General features: G+C 33.8%; 2 protein-coding genes across 7 annotated transcripts in view; one reads left to right on the forward strand and one right to left on the reverse strand.

Annotated features, from left to right (window-relative positions):
* LOC142344835 (unconventional myosin-Va-like) overlaps positions 1–20945 on the forward strand; it is a 380102-nt gene that overhangs the window by 104597 nt on the left and 254560 nt on the right. The window lies entirely within an intron of this gene.
* Positions 1–20945, reverse strand: part of LOC142345113 (hydrocephalus-inducing protein homolog) — a 236409-nt gene that overhangs the window by 91586 nt on the left and 123878 nt on the right. The window contains exons 48-56 of the mRNA XM_075397198.1: positions 19325–19459; positions 17590–17737; positions 17158–17270; positions 16209–16667; positions 15667–15794; positions 15096–15228; positions 4558–4740; positions 3648–3941; positions 169–333 (exon numbers count right to left, since the gene is read on the reverse strand). Coding sequence (XP_075253313.1) covers positions 169–333; positions 3648–3941; positions 4558–4740; positions 15096–15228; positions 15667–15794; positions 16209–16667; positions 17158–17270; positions 17590–17737; positions 19325–19459 — 1758 coding nt within the window. The remainder of the gene's footprint in view (positions 1–168; positions 334–3647; positions 3942–4557; positions 4741–15095; positions 15229–15666; positions 15795–16208; positions 16668–17157; positions 17271–17589; positions 17738–19324; positions 19460–20945) is intronic.

Raw genomic sequence — 20945 nt, forward strand, 5'->3', positions numbered from 1 at the left:
ATCTTTTCCTTTCAAGAACAACTCAGTTTAGAATCTTTCTAATTTAAGCGTTTGTTGGAGCATCATCAGAATACTTCTTCGAAATTGAAAAACCTGCAAACTTCCATAACCCAAGATAATAATCTTGCATTAAAGTTAAAACACATTCAGAGCAGCAGAAATATGTACCTGTGTAGTAAGACCTTCTCGAACTTGAACTCCTTCTTGTCCATTTCGACCTCTGGCCTCACTCCAGTGCACTGCACTTTGAAGGTCAATGGTTCAGGGTTCTCTTTAATACAGCACACCAATGTGTCCTTAACTATACCAGGACTCTTCGGGTACGCCCAAATTCTAAAACAGAAATTAGGGGTCAACTTTTAGAGCTAATTCAGAGCTATTTCATCAAAGCCATAAAAGTTAAGAAAACGGACCAAATCAACTAAAGCAGGGTAGAGTAGTTCTACTTGATTGCAAAATTTCTAAAGCTTAGGTTTAAAATTATGCCCGCAGACAGAGATAATAATTGAAACCAGCTTCCTTAATTACCTCAAGGGTTAAAAAACCAACATTTATCACAGTATCATTTGCTAAAATTTATTGTATAATATAATATACCAATTAGTTTAATCGTTCCATTCCTGCCATATCGCACGTGGAATTGAAGATTGATGTTTAATAAACATACCCGGCAGATTGCCGGAAAATAGCCGCCGTTGATTCCAATAAGCATGATTGGGATTGAAATAATAGAAGATATTGAAAAAAAAAGATTTTTGTACAAAAACATTTTTCAAGTCCGATTTATTTTGATGGCATTTCGTAGTTGAACATATCGTACTTCTGTTTCTTAGAGAGAGGCTACAGGGGCTACTATCAATACCAATAAGCATTAGAGATGGTAACTAAGACTTATAGGAACGACGTTCAAATAGCGGGCATCTAAAATTGGGCTTTATGGGTTTATCCCGTTTCTACTTCTGACTTCAATTCTTTATACAGACTCTGTTCATTTTGAATTGCTTTGCTGAGCAACTGATGTTCAAAATCAATTTTAGCAGAATGAGAGAAGAGAGAAACTAGCCTAGAGAAGACAAAAAGATATCAAGCAAAATGTTGAAAAAGCGGCAAAATGAGGTAAAGCGAAACATTTTTTTATTCGACGAAGTAAAAAAACATAGCAGAACAAGTCCTGACGTACAATTCAAAGAATTTTCATTGACTAAACAGAAAAACTAGACCTAAAATGGACTATGAATGGATTCGGAAAACCATTTAGAAAAAAAAAATCCGATCCAAAAAATCGAAAAAACAGTAAAAATCAAAGTGAAATTGCCGAATGTGAACAAAAAACCACTAGCGAGAAAGCGAATTTTTGTTGAAACACCATTTTCTCACTCTACTTTAAATTTAGAGCAAAAAAAATGTCACGCCGCAAAACCACTCGCTTTTTCGCTCCATTTCCTGTTTCGGCGTGACCAAAATCACTACTCCAATTTGACTTCAAAAATCATGAAAATGTGTGAACAGATCTTAAAAAAACATAGCCGGAAGAATTCCGGAAACGACTCGAAGAATAAAATTTCCCACACTTATGACTTAATAAGAAGAACTTCTGTTGTGAACTCTGAACCTCCACAATTGCCATAAAAAATAAGGAAGAATAGAAACGGCATTCGAAAACAAATTAAACAAAAAAAACTAGAAAAAACTTAATGAGTTTTTTAATAGTACAAGGAAGCATAAAATCGAGTAAAGTTCCTTTGCACTTAGAGCAATGAAAAGTTCGCAAAACAATGGGCAAGTCATAATAGGCTAGGAAACTTCTCAGATTTAAAAAAAAAAGAAAAACTCCAAAAAATAAGAAATGGTTTAAAATTTCAATTTTTCTACCAAATTTCCCAAGAAAAAAAATTTGATACCACAAGAACTTTGGTCAAATGGTAACCGAAAAAATCTTAAGTAACACGTTTCTATTCGATTCCCAATTAAGGCATTAAAAAAAAAACAGGCAAAAAACCATTAAATTTTGTCTAAAAATCAGCAAAACTGATCAAAATCCTCCAAATTAGCAGTAAACTCAAATTAACTACTTGAACACTTAAATGCCTACCAACACAAGCCTAAAACTAATACAATATCATAATCGAACTTCATAACCATCAAAAATGGAAAAAAACTGCATTTAAAAGCCGCATGTGAAAAAAAAAAGAAATCGCTCGCTTAGAGAAAATTTTTTCAGACATCAGTTTCTCGCTCTCTCAAAAACAGCTGAATGAACAAAAACCACTCCCCTTTTTGCTCAATTCTTCAGATTTTTTCAGCGCCAAAACCACTCCATTTTTTTCTACGCGTTTCAATTCCCGCTTCAAAAATCACTCCAATAAAATTGATTTAAAAAATGTAATGATGTAAAATGATAAAAAACGTAAATAATGAGATTAAGAAAAGTTAGTAATATCTGTTAAAGAAAAGTGCTCTAAATATATTCCATTAAAGCCTCTAGAAAAGTTCCTATTGAAAGCTAGAATATTAAAAACTAGCAAAAACCAGAATCAGAAGATTTCACCAAAAAATCAAAAAAAAAAATCACAAAAATTCGCGGAAATCTTCATAAAAATTACTCAATTATCTTTAATAAAATGAACAAAAAACTGAAATCAAATCATCAACTCGCATCAAAAATCACTAAATTGGACTATAGGCATCCCTAAATGCTATAAAAACTTGAAGAACACAAAGAGCATATAAAAACAACTTGAAAGAAATCTTAGAAAAAATTAACCTTTTTTTATTTCACAAAAGCACATAGAGCCAAAAAAACATTAAATAGAGCAAAAAGAAAACTGAAAAACTTCCAAAGCAATAGGAAAAGCGAATAGGCTAAGAAACTTCTCTAAGTTTAGAAAAAAAAGCGAAAAACAGCAAAAAATTAAGAAGAATAAATAAAAATGTTTCAGTTTATTGTCATTTTTCTTAACAAAAAAATCGTTTAAATACAAAGAAAATAAAATCACTTCGTATCTGAAGACTCAGTAACTAACATGCGTCTATTCGATGCCCATACAAAGCAAAGTAACCAGACAAAACGCAAAAAATTGAAAAAATTCGCCTAAAATTCAGCAAAATAGCTGAAAAACCAGCAAAATGGTATAAAATTCTTATTAATGACCAAAAACCTACAAACCACTATTAAAACAACCTTAAAAATCACTCAATATCATAATAAGACTTCTAAACCAAAAAAATTAACAAAAAAACGGTTTTAAAAAGCCGCACGTGAAGACAAAATTTCGCTCGCTTACAGAAGTTTTTTCACACCTCAATTTCTCGCTCTCTCGAAAACAGCGGTATGAACAAAAAACCACTCTCTTTTCGCTCCCCTCTTCACTTTTGTTCAGCACCCAAACCACTCTAAAATTTTTCACGCGTTTCATTTCCTGCTTCAAAATTCACTCCAACTAAAGTGATTAAAGAAAAGGAGTTCTCCAATACTCCTCTTCGAGTCGTAAAAAAGACAGCGCCCCAATACAATTCAAATTCTTTGAATTGTGAAAAAAATAGGAGCGCTATAATAGCCGGCTGAGAAGATGAGGGCGGCTATTAAATATAAACTTCAAAAATTCCATGAGCAGCAAAAAAGAATCTCTGGAACCAAGCTTCCTTACCTCAATGGTTGTGATTCTCCTGGTTTAAGCTCCATAGTTGCAGGATGGTACAAAAAAGTATCTCCCTTGTTATCATGCATGAAAGTGACCGCAAGTTGCGCAGACATGGCTGAAGTGTTCGTTATGTTAAGACACTCCATGTTCTCAGGGTACCTCCCATCAAGGTAGGATTCTCGTGATTTTCCACAGAGAAGAGGCCCGAATTCGTAGTACTCGTTGTTGGGGGACATAATGTATTTTTTGTTCACGATTTCCTCCTTTTTAAGCGTCTTTTTGCGGTTCGGGAAGACAACTCTAAAAGGAAATTACCTGTAATACTAACAAGAAGCGATTTTGACAAAACATTTAAAATTTTGCGACAAGTTTACAAATCACCGATATTCTTTAAAAATAATGGAGAGCAAACAGGGGCAAATTAGTGAAACATGGACAAAGGAAATTATTGATCCAGATTTGAACAACTCAGTGAGAATTTTCGTGAAGTCAACTTAAACTTTTGCTGTAAGAACTAAATAGCGAGGTAGCAAATTACTTTGAGACGTTAGAACAAACAAGGGAGATGTTGAGTCGCATAAGGTAGAAAATACGAGGGTAAATACGTGATATTAGAGATATATGACATAACAAACACATTAGAACAATAAATTTACATTTATGACAGCCATAAAAAGCCAATATTGAGGTTAAAATTAAAGAAATGATCTCTACCCTATAGCCGAATTTTACGCACCGCTCAAAACTTATTTTTTGACCGTCTTCTGAAAACATTCACTATTTTTATGGCTGTAGAAGAGATCCCAAAAACAACAGGATATAAATCTTTTTAGTTGCGGCTATTGAGCTTCTCTGGCTATCGTTTTAGTTACTTTTTATGTTATGCTCCGCGTGACCAGAATCGCTAATTGCTAACCTGGGTTCCTTAGATATCTGAGGGAATGAACAGATGCCTCTGCAGAATAGCTGGTATCTCCTTTTAGTGCTCACAATCTCAAAGTTGAGAGTCTGGTCAAACTGGCCAATGTCATTTGAAGTGAACCTCAGTTTGATTGTCACTTCACCACCCGCCTCAATCACCCACCTGAACTTGCCTAGTCTGAAATAGTTATGAACTTCATTATTTTCTTCTGAATTACTTTAAAACAATTCTTCAGTGAATTTGTGGGCAAGAGAACAGAATAGATCTAAATTTTTGTTTAAATGCGGTTAAATAACCCAGCAAAATGAGTACCTGCAACTAAGAATTTGAACAGAATTAAAACGTAAATAGTGTAAATGATATTATATAGAATATAAATGATTCCTTCATTAGTTTGCGAATGAAGCATTCATGATTAAATAAAATGCTCTGAAACAAAAAAAGTCAAATCACATTAACTGAGTTAAAATTGGCTGCATCAAGGACGATTGCCCCGACCGATGGAAGTTTGGAACATAATTATATATAAGACACTGAAGCGTGATCTAAAATACTATGATAATATGAACCAAAATCAATAAAATTAATAGTGACAACAATAATCGAAACCAATTTGATCAAAAAGAGCTTAAACTAATCACCAAGATGACAACAAAAGTAACAAAAGAAACAAAAATTCAATTTGGAGACGGTACGTCCGAACTCTTTCATCCCACTAACAGAGGTGCTTGAAATGGTAAGAAGCTCAATCTGGAGCTGAGAGTGGCACTGAATGTTCTACTGCAGCAACTGCTGCTGGATGCTTGCTGGATTGTGACAAGGGGATTGCCACCGAACCCTACCCCGACAATCACAGACGAGGCATCAGATCTCTTAGTTGCAGAGTGCGCTATTGAGAGTTGAGATGCTCGCTTTCTTCATTGAATTATAACAATTTATACATAGATATTTGTTTGAGAAATTTAACTTATTACCTTAAAGATGAATATTTACAGTTAATCTACAGATGTACGTCATTTTTGTATCTATTACTAAAACAGTACGAGCAAATTTGCCTGACCATTAATTTAACTCTTCATCAATATCATCCATATATGGATGACAAAAGAAATTGGACAAGTATACCAGCCTCGTTTTAACCCAAAAATAGTCTAACACTTATCAAATAAATACCAAAAAATCACACTACAAGAAACAGTAAGCAACCTCATCAGTTAGTTGGTTGGAGTGATAATCTCAAACTTTCAACTTTTGAATTTTAATGCAGCAATAGTGCAATGTGACCCAAGACCTACAAAGGCAAATAATAAAATGGATAATGTGAAAAAGTCAATGAAGAGGGCAGTAAGTATTAAAGAATTACTGATAACCAAATATGGTAGTATTGTTAGGCTCGACGCAAGGCGGTAACTTAGTGAGCCAAAGAAAAAAATTAACCAAGATTACCAGGTCATATCTACAAAGGATTCATTCGCAATCCCAATAGATAATTCAGTTAATCCTTAGAGAAATCGGAGTCTAATACAAGCTTTTTGGTTAATTAGTGATATTTAATGTAAACTCCTTCAAAAGCTTAAGTTTTCTCTCTTAAATAGTTTACACTCTCTAGCCTATCAAACTTCATCAGTCTAGACCAGTGTTAGAATCATAATTTTCCTTTGGTATACTCTATTGAATAAATTAAAATTGATTTTTTCTCTCGGTATTCATTAGGCAAGGAATACTTCAACTTTTAACAAGTTAACACTTCTTACAATTGGAGCATTAACCAATAATAAGTATTGTGCTTCAAATATGAGCATCAGCGTCACATTCATCTCATTTTTTGTTTCTCGTCTAAATAAAACAAATAGAATTTTCCTGGACACAAACATTTTCCAGGTAGCCAAGTAACAATTCCCATATTCAAACTGATGTCATCAGTTTCATTCCAAACCATATTACAGATCAATACAGGCAAGCTGTCTTTTGCTATCTTCTTCTTGACTATATTGGGTTAATTGTACAAGCAAACATAATTATTTATTGCATCGGCTGAGAGCTGTTGTATTAACCATTTTGCCTTTTAACAATTCCAAAAAGTAAATCTCATTATTAAGAGAACAGATTTTTCTCATGCTGCTATTTAATTTGCCAATATTTAATGGTTCTTTTTCTTTTCCGTTCGAGGTTAAATCATCAGGGTTAACTCTTTTCAAGAGTAACTATCAAAAAAAATCAGAAGACTAATCAAACTCAACTTTTTTGGTGATTCTAACTCCAAAATTTCGAAAAAGCCATGCATGTTTATTAAGGAGTGATGTTGCGACACTCCAGTGTTTCTTAAAAAGGGGTCTACATAAAAGCTTGTTAATCTGCCTCACTAAGAGAAGCACTGATGTCACGTTTTTATTTCGCTCCCCTCATTTACACGTGGTATATCCTCATCAACGCTCCATATATCCTTAAAGACGAACGTTAACAGCCTGCAGATTTATCTTTTTAAGTACAATTGGTTAAAAAATGCATAGAAAAGGTTCAATATTAGCTTGCTTACGTACTCAAAGAACACCAAGAATCATAAATTAGTAAAATAGCTCTAAATTGGATAGCGTGTATTGGAAGCCGCTCTAAAGTAACGAAAATTATTTCTAAAACTATCCGCTTAAAACCGCACTAAAAAACAACTAAATAGCTACAAATTCTTTGACTTAACTATGTATTAAACCAACTGAATTCAAAACTGAGAAAGCTGCTAAAATAAGTGCGTAACAAATGATAAGGAATTAAAGGAACAAGTCTATGAAAAAACGGTATATAGAATAGAATATGGTCAAGAACATCGCAATAAGGTAAGCGAAAGGGTCGAGAAAAAAGAATAACAAACCGCAGAAAAAATTGGGACCAAAAATGCTGCAAACCGAAAATGCTGAAGAGTTTTGGCAGCTACACTCGTAAGCAAAAGTAAACATTTGAAACAAATAAAATACAAGATAAGAACGTACAAGAGCAGTAATAACCGCTTTAAAACTGAATGAAAAATTAATAGGCTTCTCGTCAAAATTTAATCGCTATATCTTTGGCAACCAGTAATGTAACATTTACATAAATTTCTTCACATTTTTAGGAACCAAATTACTTTTTAGGGTTTTGTTGAACACGCGGTTTTGTTGAACACCTTTTGGTACAATCGCTTTTAAAAAGATGGAAAGTGCGTAGCAGCATTGTATTGCTGGAAATACAGATATCAGGGTATTCATGTATAAGGCAGGCACCATCATAAGTGTAAAAGTGCATTAGTGCAAGCTGACTTTTGCTATCTTCTTCTTGACTATATTGGGTTAATTGTACAAGCAAACATAATTAGTTAATGCATCAGCTGGCAGCTGCTGTATTAACCATTTTGCCTTTTAACAATTCCAAAAAGTAAATCTCATTATTAAGAGAATAGATTTTTTTCATGCTGCTATTTAATTTGCCGATATTTAATGGTAATTTTTCTTTTCCGTTCGAGGTTAAATCATCAAGGTTAACTCTTTTCAAGAGTAACTATCAAAAAAAAACTGAAGACTAATCAAACTCAACTTTTTGGAGATTCTAACTCCAAAGTTTCTTAAAAAGGGGTCTACAGAAAGGCTTGTTAATCTGCCTCACTAAGAGAAGCACTGATGTCACGTTTTTATTTCGCTCCCCTCATTTACACGTGGTATATCCTCATCAACGCTCCATATATCCTTAAAGACGAACGTTAATTTGGTTCTTAGTTTAATAGTTTCCAGGCCAAACTTCTTTCTTATTCCCATCTGGGATCAAACACTGTATTTTGTTTATGTTTATCCAATAGAACCATATCACGAGATAATCATTGTACAAGTAAGAGCCTGCATCAAGTACTCAAACAGCCTGCAGATTTATCTTTTTAAGTACAATTGGTTAAAAAATGCATAGAAAAGGTTCAATATTAGCTTGCTTACGTACTCAAAGAACACCAAGAATCATAAATTAGTAAAATAGCTCTAAATTGGATAGCGTGTATTGGAAGCCGCTCTAAAGTAACGAAAATTATTTCTAAAACTATCCGCTTAAAACCGCACTAAAAAACAACTAAATAGCTACAAATTCTTTGACTTAACTATGTATTAAACCAACTGAATTCAAAACTGAGAAAGCTGCTAAAATAAGTGCGTAACAAATGATAAGGAATTAAAGGAACAAGTCTATGAAAAAACGGTACATAGAATAGAATATGGTCAAGAACATCGCAATAAGGTAAGCGAAAGAGTCGAGAAAAAAGAATAACAAACCGCAGAAAAAATTGGAACCAAAAATGCTGCAAACCGAAAATGCTGAAGAGTTTTGGCAGCTACACTCGTAAGCAAAATTAAACATTTGAAACAAATAAATTACAAGATAAGAACGTACAAGAGCAGTAATTATCGCTCTAATACTGAATGAAAAAGTAATAGGCTTCTCGTCAAAATTTAATCGCTATATCTTTGGCAACCAGTAATGTAACATTTACATAAATTTCTTCACATTTTTAGAAACCAAATTACTTTTTAGAGTTTTGTTGAACACGCGGTTTTGTTGAACACGTTTTGTTACAATCGCTTTTAAAAAGATGGAAAGTGCGGAGCAGCATTGTATTGCTGGAAATACAGATATCAGGGTATTCATGTATAAGGCAGGCACCATCATAAGTGTAAAAGTGCATAAGTGCAGGCTGACTTTTGCTATCTTCTTCTTGACTATATTGGGTTAATTGTACAAGCAAACATAATTAGTTAATGCATCAGCTGACAGCTGCTGTATTAACCATTTTGCCTTTTAACAATTCCAAAAAGTAAATCTCATTATTAAGAGAATAGATTATTTTCATGCTGCTATTTAATTTGCCGATATTTAATGGTAATTTTTCTTTTCCGTTCGAGGTTAAATCATCAAGTTTAACTCTTTTCAAGAGTAACTATCAAAAAAAACTGAAGACTAATCAAACTCAACTTTTTGGAGATTCTAACTCCAAAGTTTCTTAAAAAGGGGTCTACAGAAAGGCTTGTTAATCTGCCTCACTAAGAGAAGCACTGATGTCACGTTTTTATTTCGCTCCCCTCATTTACACGTGGTATATCCTCATCAACGCTCCATATATCCTTAAAGACGGACGATAATTTAGTTCTTGATTTAATAGTTTCCAGGCCAAATTCTTTCTTATTCCCATCTGGGATCAAACACTGTATTTTGTTTATGTTTATCCAAAAGAACCATATCACGAGATGATCCTTGCACAAGTAAGAGCCTGCATCATGTACTCAAACAGCCTGCAGATTTATCTTTTTAAGTACAATTGGTTAAAAAATGCATAGAAAAGGTTCAATATTAGCTTTCTTACGTACTCAAAGAACACCAAGAATCATCAATTAGTAAAATGGCTCTAAATTGGATAGCGTGTATCGGAAGCCGCTCTAAAAAACGAAAATTATTTCTAAAACTATCCGCTTAAAACCGCACTAGAAAACAACTAAATAGCTACAAATTCTTTGACTTAACTATGTATTAAACCAACTGAATTCAAAACTGAGAAAGCTGCTAAAATAAGCGCGTAACAAGTGATATGGAATTAAAAGAACAAGTCTATAAAAAAAACGGTACATAGAATAGAATATGGTCAAGAACATCGCAATAAGGTAAGCGAAAGAGTCGAGAAAAAAGAATAACAAACCGCAGAAAAAATTGGAACCAAAAATGCTGCAAACCGAAAATGCTGAAGAGTTTTGGCAGCTACACTCGTAAGCAAAATTAAACATTTGAAACAAATAAAATACAAGATAAGAACGTACAAGAGCAGTAATTATCGCTTTAATACTGAATGAAAAAGTAATAGGCTTCTCGTCAAAATTTAATCGCTATATCTTTGGCAACCAGTAATGTAACATTTACATAAATTTCTTCACATTTTTAGGAACCAAATTACTTTTTAGAGTTTTGTTGAACACGCGGTTTTGTTGAACACGTTTTGTTACAATCGCTTTTAAAAAGATGGAAAGTGCGGAGCAGCATTGTATTGCTGGAAATACAGATATCAGGGTATTCATGTATAAGGCAGGCACCATCATAAGTGTAAAAGTGCATAAGTGCAAGCTGTCTTTTGCTATCTTCTTCTTGACTATATTGGGTTAATTGTACAAGCAAACATAATTAGTTAATGCATCAGCTGAGAGCTGCTGTATTAACCATTTTGCCTTTTAACAATTCCAAAAGGTAAATCTCATTATTAAGAGAATAGACTTTTTTCATGCTGCTATTTAATTTGCCGATATTTAATGGTAATTTTTCTTTTCCGTTCGAGTTTAAATCATCAAGGTTAACTCTTTTCAAGAGTAACTATCAAAAAAATCAGAAGACTAATGAAACTCAACTTTTTTGGTGATTCTAACTCCAAAATTTCGAAAAAGCCATGCATGTTTATTAAGGAATGATGTTGCGAGACTCCACTGTTTCTTAAAAAGGGGTCTAAAGAAAGGCTTGTTAATCTGCCTCACTAAGAGAAGCACTGATGTCACGTTTTTATTTCACTCCCCTCATTTACACGTGGTATATCCTCATCAACGCTCCATATATCCTTAAAGACGAACGTTAATTTAGTTCTTAGTTTAATAGTTTCCAGGCGAAACTTCTTTCTTATTCCCATCTGGGAAAAAGCACTGTATTTTGTTTATGTTTATCCAATAGAACCATATCACGAGATAATTATTGTCCAAGTAAGAGCCTGCATCAAGTACTCAAACAGCCTGCAGATGAACCTTTTTAAGTACAATTGGTTAAAAAATGCATAGAACAGGTGTCAATATTAGCTTGCTTACGTACTCAAAGAACACCAAGAATCATGAATAAGTAAAATGGCTCTAAATTGGATAGCGTGTATTGGAAGCCGCTCTAAAAAAACGAAAACTATTTCTAAAACTATCCGTTTAAAACCGCACTAGAAAACAACTAAATAGCTACAAATCCTTTGACTTAACTATGTATTAAACAAACTGAATTCTAAACTGAGAAAGCTGCTAAAATAAGTGCGTAACAAATGATAAGGAATTAAATGAGCAAGTTTATGAAAAAACGGTACATAGAATAGAATATGGTCAAGAACTTCGCAATAAGGCAAGCGAAAGAGTCGAGAAAAAAGAATAACAAACCGCAGAAAAAATTGGGACCAAAAATGCTGCAAACCAAAAATGCTGAAGAGTTTTGGCAGCTACACTCGTAAGCAAAAGTAAACATTTAAAACAAATGAAATACAAGATAAGAACGTACAAGAGCAGTAATTATCGCTTTAATACTGAATGAAAAAGTAATAGGCTTCTCGTCAAAATTTCATCGCTATATCTTTGGCAACCAGCAATGTAGCATTTACAGAAATTTCTTCACATTTTTAGGAACCGAATTACTTTTTAGAGTTTTGTTGAACACGCAGTTTTGTTGAACACGTTTTGTTACAATCGCTTTTAAAAAGATGGAAAGTGCGGAGCAGCATTGTATAGCTTGAAATACAGATATCAGGGTATTCATGTATAAGGCAGGCACCATCATAAGGGTAAAACAAAGCTGACCAGTTGCTTGAATAGCTATGAGAGAATAGACTTGCGCTTGCGTGCCGTATATTAGAGATAGAAACAAACACAGACATAAACTGAAAAATTATCTACGTCGCTCAAAAAGCTGTGTTAAAAACATTCAGCGATAATTTAATAAAGCGGGTTGAACTTATTTGCGCAGAATCCTTCTCATTCGGGACATTTATTACACATATCAGTTCTTTGACCCCAAACTAATTCAAAATAAACTTAAGCTTTAGAGTGCAAAAGTCATTTTATGGAGTGAGGAAAATCACGTATGAACAATATAATCACGCAAATAATAATCCAATAACCCATATTTGTTTGCAGAACGCAACATTGCAGAGAAAACAACAGTCTTAAGTCAAAGAACAAAATAAAAATTGCCAGAAAAATTAAATATGAAAAATTAAGAAAAATCCTTTGATTTTCCATGTAGTGCTAGAACACATACAAACAAAAACTGTTGTCTCATGAAATGAAAACAAATTCCCCAAACAAAAAAATCAGCCAACTCTTCATAAGCTCACAAACATTTCTATTCTTGAAGAAAAGGACAAAAAATGAGAAAAAAAATTATGTAAAATTTCTCAATTTTATTGTCAAAGTGAATAGAAAGAGATAACTTAGGAATAAAACAATCTTGCAACCTTGATAACCTTGATAATAAAAAACCTACAGACATTAGGCTTTAATTCAAATGCTAATCAATTTGATTAAAAAAATGAATGAGCCAAAAATCGCAAAAAGACAAAATCATCAAAATAGTTGCAAAATCTTCAAATTAATCAATAAAAAGACAAAACAAACCAAATATAATTCAAAGAAAAAAATCGTTTAAAATCAAAACTAAGACACGGCATTTCAATCAAATTCTCAGTGCCACACTGTCAAAAAATCATAGAAAAAAGATAAAATAATTATTTTTAACAACAGATAAAAGCAGAGCTGATTAGAACTAAAGATTTTTGGAAAATGATAGACTGATACATACTAGAAAGCGTAAAATAAGGACAAAACCAAAAAAACATGCAATAACAAAAAGACTCTTGAACAAAAAGTTCATGATTTTTGAAAGTTAAAAATCAAACTGAAAAAAATGTAACACAAAAACAATTATATTTCCATATTTAACATTAACTTATATAGCACTCCTACTGTATAGATTAGAATGTAGAAACAGTTCAAAAATTGGAAACAATAAAATATTTACAATAAAATTATCAAAATTTTTCAAAATTGCACATATGAAAAAAAATTGCATTATTTTGAATACAGAACGCCAAAAACTCATTCAATTGTTAGTAAAAACATTAAAATCCCTGACAGTGCACAAAAAAACTTTTTGTTGTGATCAAATCCGAAAAACAAACAAAAAACTCAGAAAAATTAGACAAAAACTGCCAAAATCGGGCAAGCATGAGTCCAATTCTATACAACAAAAATAAATCACGTTATAAAGAGGCAATCAATGCATATATCAACGGTAAATTGCCTTGGGCACTGATCTTTGAAAAAATGTCAAGATTAAGATCCAAAATGAAGAAATTAATTTAAAAAACGCCAAAAATGAATTAAAAAATTGGGAACTATATGCTCATTTAGAATTTAAAACGAATTATTGGAATCTCAAGAACACTGCGGCATCAATTTTAGAGATTCGAATATTAAAATAGCTGCTATTAAATATGGTTTCTATGAAAAACTTAATTTTCAGCGAAAAACTGGGCCAATTGGACGAAAAAACGGATAACAATGCTTATCTATTCGCGGCATTCTGTCGAAAAACACATTTCAAAGTCAAAAAGTCATTTACTTATTGGGACGCATGATCAAAAAACTTCTCTCTCTCTCTCTCAGAAACACATATCACATGGTAACTTTACTCATTCTCTTTTACGTCAAAACGTCGTCTGAACGAATAGTACTTCCGATTAAAAAAACTTAAAAACCAATACTCGTCTTCGAGAAAAAAAGAGCACCTCAATATAGCTCCGCTCAGCTTACAACTTCGTAGCTATAAAAATGATTAAACAATTTTCAACATTTCATTTGGCCTCTATGAAGAGAAGATTTGTTTGAATGTTTTAGCTAACTTAATAGCAAACCATAAATCATTAAAACATACCCGGCAGATTGCCGGAAAATAGCCGCCGTTGATTCCAATAAGCATGATTGGGATTGAAATAACAGAAGATATTGAAAAAAAAAACGGATTTTTGTACAAAAACATTTTTTTAAGTCCGATTTATTTTGATGGCATTTCGTAGTAGAACATACTTCTGTTTCTTAGAGAGAGGCTACAGGGGCTACTATCAAAAATAATAAGCATTAGAGAGAGGTAACTAATACTTGTAGGAACGACGTTCAAATAGCGGGCATCTAAAATTGGGCTTTATGGGTTTATCCCGTTTCTATTTCTGACTTCAATTTTTTATACTGACTCTGTTCATTTTGAATTGCTTTGCTGAGCAACTAATGTTCAAAATCACTTTTAGCAGAATGAGAGAAGAGAGAAACTAGCCTAGAGAAGTCAAAAAGATTTCACGCAAAATGTTGAAAAGGCGGCAAAATGAGGTAAAGCGAAACATTTTTTTATTCGACGAAGTAAAAAAAAAAATAGGAGCGCTATAATAGCCGGCTGAGAAGATGAGGGCGGCTATTAATAACAATAAATAAATTACAATCGGTGGCTCGCATCAAAGCGGCTATTTGACTGTCCATAAATTCTTAACCTTCCGTCTGCATAGTGCAAACAGAGTCGGCTGTCGCCCAGAAACAAATGTTATTTCCACTCATGGATCCAAAACCACGCTTCTCAGAACAACCACGCAAAAGTACAAAAAAAATGGTGAAAATCCGATTTTAGTTTGACAATATCACAGCTTTGATCAATCGGATATATTCACAGCTTATAGACAAGGAATAGACCGGGGTACTAACTTTGCACTCTGTTGACTCTCTTCTTCTCTGTCCAGTTCAACTGCACCCTTTGCTGCTTTCTTCTTAAGAGTGGCACCAGTCTTGGCAGATTTGGGTCCACCCGCCGACCCTTTACCTACTCCAGCTGCGTCCGCTAAATCAGAAATATGATTCTAAATCCAGCTTATTTTCTTTCAAACTCATTTTATGACCCTTTAGCGTCAGCTAAATCAAATTTTCAACGCTTTCAAATTCAGTGTATTTTCAAATTTTAAAAATGCATTGTGTTTATGTAACGCAGAGTTCATTTTCCAATTCTTTTTCAGATTGTGGAAAAAGTCTCGTTTCTTTGAGGTATAATAAGCAGCCACCAGTAGAAATGAAAAAGATTAATAATGGAAATCAAGTCATAGCAAAGTAAAATAAACAGCGCCTGAAAAAATAAGAATAAATGGCAGCAAATTATCATATAATATTTTTTATCTCTTTAATTAAAAAATAAATTTTTGTATTATTTTTGAACGTCTTCAAGAACCTTTATCGAACATACAACTTTTTTACGTATTTCAGGTGCAATCTGTATCTGTCTCACCTGGACTCTTTTTGCCCTTCTTGCCCAGAGTGCCAGAGAGGTTTTTGTCTGCAGCACCTCCACCCATCCCACTCACAGTCTCACTCTCCTCGTCATCATCTAGCTCTTCAGAAGGCGCCAATGCGTTTCTAAAGCGACCATTAAAGTTGTCCGAAAATGTAACCCAAGATTATACTTCGAAAACAGATGATACTCAAATCTTCAAACGCAGCAACAACTACATGTCCGAATAATTCACTAAATACTCGCGCGTTCAGACACAATTTTGTCGAGAAAACAGTGACACTTGATAAATTTGCACATTGATTGATTTTTTATACAAGAATCTGCCGGTTTCGGTATTGTGTTATTCATAATGATATTCTGTGTGATTTATATGATATTTCGTGTGAAGTCACATGAACACCTACGTGTTTGCCAGTCAAAAACTCATGTTGAAAGGCATAAAACTTGCAGGTGTTGAACATGTCTTTTGTGGTTCTATATCATAAATATTGACTATTTATTTTAAGAAAACGTTTCTTTAAACTAAAATTACTTACGGATCATCCAATGATGCCGCTATAAACGCAAAGTGCTCTGAGATGTCGGACAAATTTATCAAGGATCGCCTGGCTGGGAATTGTACAACTTGGAAGAACGAGGGTGGGGGTAGCGGAGGTCCCTGGGATCCCAAACCAAGTCCATCAAGGATATCTGAGAACTTAGGCATAAAATCCATTGCTAGAATCTTTTCAGCAAAAACAGTTTCTGCTTCATTAGCAATCGACAACACGATATGAGGAATTCCTACAGCTAAATTGTCATCGACCAGAGCGGGGTTCGAACCCAGGATCTCGTCATCGTCTTTCTTTTCCTCTTTCTTGCCCTTGCCTTTGTGGCGATGTTCGTCCGATTCATCAGGCGGTGGAGTGAGAGGTCTATTGACGGTCCCTTTGCTTCGATCCCAGCGCTCTGCAACCTTCGCGATGTCCTTTATTGTTTGCTCAAAATGACGCATTCTGAAACAATTTTAAGTCCTAGCAGTACAATCTCTACCGATCTCTCAAAAACTTGACCAAAAAATCTAGCATACAAACCTGTTGCTATTTAGAACTACGAGTTTAAAACTATTGAGAAAATTAAAATAACCGAGCTAAAGAAAGCGCTGAATTACCTCTTCTTCAGTTTTCTGCAAGAAAGTTTTTCAGTTGAATCAATGAATAAATTAAAATATTGACAACACAATAAATAACATATTCCTTTTTGAAATGAACAATCGAGTTGATATGAATAGCAGTGCATTGCAAAAAGAGAAAGCATTCAGATATCAAAAATTGTTTTTAAATGTTTCGAAAGTTTCAGTTTCATTGTCTCGAAGAAGAAAAAATATAAAATTAAACACTGTAGAAAAAATGGCAACCGAGAAAATTAGAGAACCGGTTTAATTAGGACACATTAGTATTTAGTATGAGCTTCTTTCTTGCAAAAACAGCATCTTCATTTTCTCACCTCCGTCTCAACTTAATTTCCTGTTCTGTCATCGGAGGTTCAGTCTCATTTACCTGGTCCAGAACAGAACCTTGCGGAACACCACCGTCTTTACCCGCTACTTGCGCATGATCCTAAACAAACACCAGAGATCAAACTCGGTTGCGCCATTTGAAATCTGTCTCCCGATAATCATAATCTTTCGTATATAAAGATTGATTTCGGTGTTTATATTAAACAGGTCAAGAAGCTAGTGCTCAATCAGGTATTTCAGGATTCTGCAATTATAGCAAGAAACAAGGTGTTTAAAAAGAAAAAAACGTTATAATCAGCAATTATAGCAAGAAACAAAGTGTTTAAAAAGAAAAAATGTTATAAACAGCAATTAAAGCAAGAAACAAAGTGTTTAAAAAGAAAAAAACGTTATAATCAGAAGTAGAAATGTTGATGAACCTGTTGGCTTTTGCGTGAGTCTTTGGCACTGCTCTTCTGGGCTAATGCAGCAGCTCCCGCATTGGCAGCAGTTACTGAGTCTGCCCTCGCACTCTCTTTCCCTCCCTTTGCATTCTTGTCAGATCCGCCTTTGTCTTTCTTGTCAGGCCTAAATTCACAACAGACGATTGAATGTTTGCATGAAAAGATTCATCAATTCATAAACTCTAAAATAAAAAAGAATCGATGTCATACTGGTGATCAATTAACTCTATAACTGACAATTAAAAACAAAGTCTAACGAAAACTTTCTGAAAATTATATTTAAGAAGATTAGCTCCTAAAGAAAAAAGTTAATAAAAAAGTTACAGGATGAAATTAAGGAAATAAAAGTGTGAAAATGAGAAAAAAATTCCAAGATACCACAACGAAATTGATAAATGAATAATGTATCCTTCGATTAACAAAATCATCTAATTTCTCGTCAATTTTTCCTTATTTTTTAGTAGCTACTCACTTGGAAATGAGCAACTTCTTGGCTCTCGCAAGATTTGCTACTTTCCTGGGCAAACCAAAGATGAATATATATGATCCGTCAATTGAAATCAAATCTTAACAAAATATTCCGGATGGAAATGATAACCAGAGAACATACGCATATAATTAAGCATGACTTTTGAGACACTCTTCTTTTAATCACAATAAGATAAGCAAAAAATTCGGCTATCTGGATTCAGAATATACTTACATAACGCTCTCTGAATGTATACAGAAAATATAAATTTCTTATCGCTCAACAGATCATAGCTCTCACATATCTGTTACGAAAATTCATTTACTGGAGATAAAATCCTGCTGCCAGGATAACACATTTTGGAAGCAGGGTCAAGCAGAAAAGCAAGCCTATGGACACAATGAAAACAAAGTCTCCTTTGACGGCAGACACATCGGACCTTAATCAATCCGAATAGCAGGGAAACAATCAAAGATTCGTAAAATTCAGATTAAGGCAAATGTTGGTGATCAATCTACTGGTACATTAAAATCGGAGCATGTGCTATGAATTCATAGTTGAAGCAGTGAATTGTGGGTCAGTCGAAATAGAACACTCGAAAACCCAACACCATTAACGTCAGAGGAAATGTTCTCACTTCATATATAGGTAATCAATTACACCTTCATCAGCTTGGAATGCAACTCAACAAAGGAGACGTCAAATAATGTTATTTGGTCCCAAGAAAGGCTAACCATTGCAAAAATTGATAACAAAAACCGGAATTCGTTTGCTCTATATTTGCCCTAATTTTAGTCGTTATATGCCTCCACTGAAGTTCAACTGCTGCATATTCTAACTCAGGGCAATTAAGATTAGACAGACAAAACACAACCTGAGTGCTATTTTGGACGGCGTTTTAAAACAGTAGGCGAAACTGTCGAAACAATGGAGATTTTGCTGTCGGTGCATGTCGAAAAATGCGCGATTGTAGCGAGTCATAAGTTAGATATCCAACCAAAAGAAAATATATCCCATTTCAAACGAGACCCGGCAAACGGATGCTCACGCAAATTTATGATTTACGTAGATCAGGTCCGGTAATAATCTAGATCTTAAAGGTAATGACAGGTTCAGGTAATTGTAAAAGGCTATCGAACACCCTGATAACTTACATAGTCGATCTGAACTTACATATGTTCATCATTACATAGTCGTAGATATAATTTGAAAAATTCATATAGTTATTTCAAAAACACAAACTTTGCCGAGTCTTGACCGCCACCAGCTCCCTTCTTTTTGCCCTTTTTGGACTTTGCCTCTTCTTCCAGTCTCTGTTGCTCTAGAAGTGCTTCCATCTCTCGCTTTTTCCTCTCTTCTTCACTCTTTTCCTTGTCCCTAAACAAACACCACTACCTTTATACAACATTGGGCTAGTTTCTCAGCAGGATTCAGATGACGTAATCATTCTGAGAAATGATATTGAAGAGCATATATGATAAAGCGTCAGCAAAATCAGGATGACAATTCGCTCTCGTTCCAACCAATTAAAGCACCAGGCTCTGATATGTATTTTATACAATGTTTAGAGTATTGATGACCTGTGACAGGTCATTAAAAGATAAGTTTTGTAAGCAGTAAATATAGATAAAGTTAGATCTGAGCTGATTCCTAGAACTAACCGCTAAGTTCGCAACATCAGTTAGAACAGACTTGAAAGCATTTCTATTCAGCAATCTGGTGAAAACCAACAGAATAAATCACAATGAGAAGAAATTTAGTTAGCGTAAGAACTTTGTAAGAACTCAAGATAGTTTCAGTAATGAGAATTTGCCGCTGAAAAAGAATTTTCAATAGGACAATTCCATATAGGAAACATTTAAACTAATCACTTAATAGCAAACATTGTTGTTTTGTGCTTGTTCCAAACAAGGCGACTCGATAATGTGCGAAGGCACATAATATTCCGACCAGTGGTATTCTCAATCTTCGCTCAACTATTTTTCCACTAGCGGACAAAGTTGTTGAATTCAGTATCCACAATTCTCTCAAAAGAGCAGATAAAATGTGAAAAATACATAAGCACACATATGACATTTGAAAATATAAAAAATTAAATCGGAATTTTTATTAGTCACAAAAACTTACGACAAAAGCTGACCTGTTGCATAAACATGCAAATCGTCAAAACACAAGACAGTTAGTTGTTCAGACCCCTCTTGAGGGGGGAGGAACTATATACTCAAATGGATTTTTATTTTGTTCGGTCAATTTCAACCGATCGACATATTTATCGTAGAGAGTTGTGAGTGGTATCATAAAAAAAGACCGTCCAGAGTAGAATATGGAATTAAAAAGATTTTCTTGAATTTCGTTTTCAAGAGCGAGTTATTGATTTCAAATTTTTTTGAATATTAGACCAATTTGCGTTATTTTTATTCACATTTTCAGGAAATTTTGCCAAAAAATTCCGTCCATTTTGCTAATATTTGTTAAAATTGTTAAGAATAGTGTTGTTGATATTATTTTTTTCAAAAAATTTGTTGACTATTTTGATTTAACTTTTTTGGCAAAAAAAATTGCGGCTAAATATTTCAAAAATTAGCCTTTTTCATTAAAAACAGCAGGAAATAACATTCTTTAGTCGTCCACTTTGATTGAATCTGCCGGAATAAAAAAACACCCAAAAACCACAAACACAATCTCTATAAAATCACAATCTCTATAAGTTTTTTGCTAACTTTACTCGTTCATTATCAAAAACGTAGCTTTTATTTTTGATTTTTCTTTAACATCTTCGACAAATTATGTGCTCGTAATGGCCAAACAGCGTTAGCGGGGTTAATTTCAGACCAATCTTGGACTGTTACAATCCAAAAATATT

This window comes from Convolutriloba macropyga, chromosome 8, assembly GCF_964194025.1.
Source record: "Convolutriloba macropyga chromosome 8, txConMacr16.3, whole genome shotgun sequence".
In the NCBI taxonomy this organism is placed as follows: domain Eukaryota; kingdom Metazoa; phylum Xenacoelomorpha; order Acoela; family Convolutidae; genus Convolutriloba; species Convolutriloba macropyga.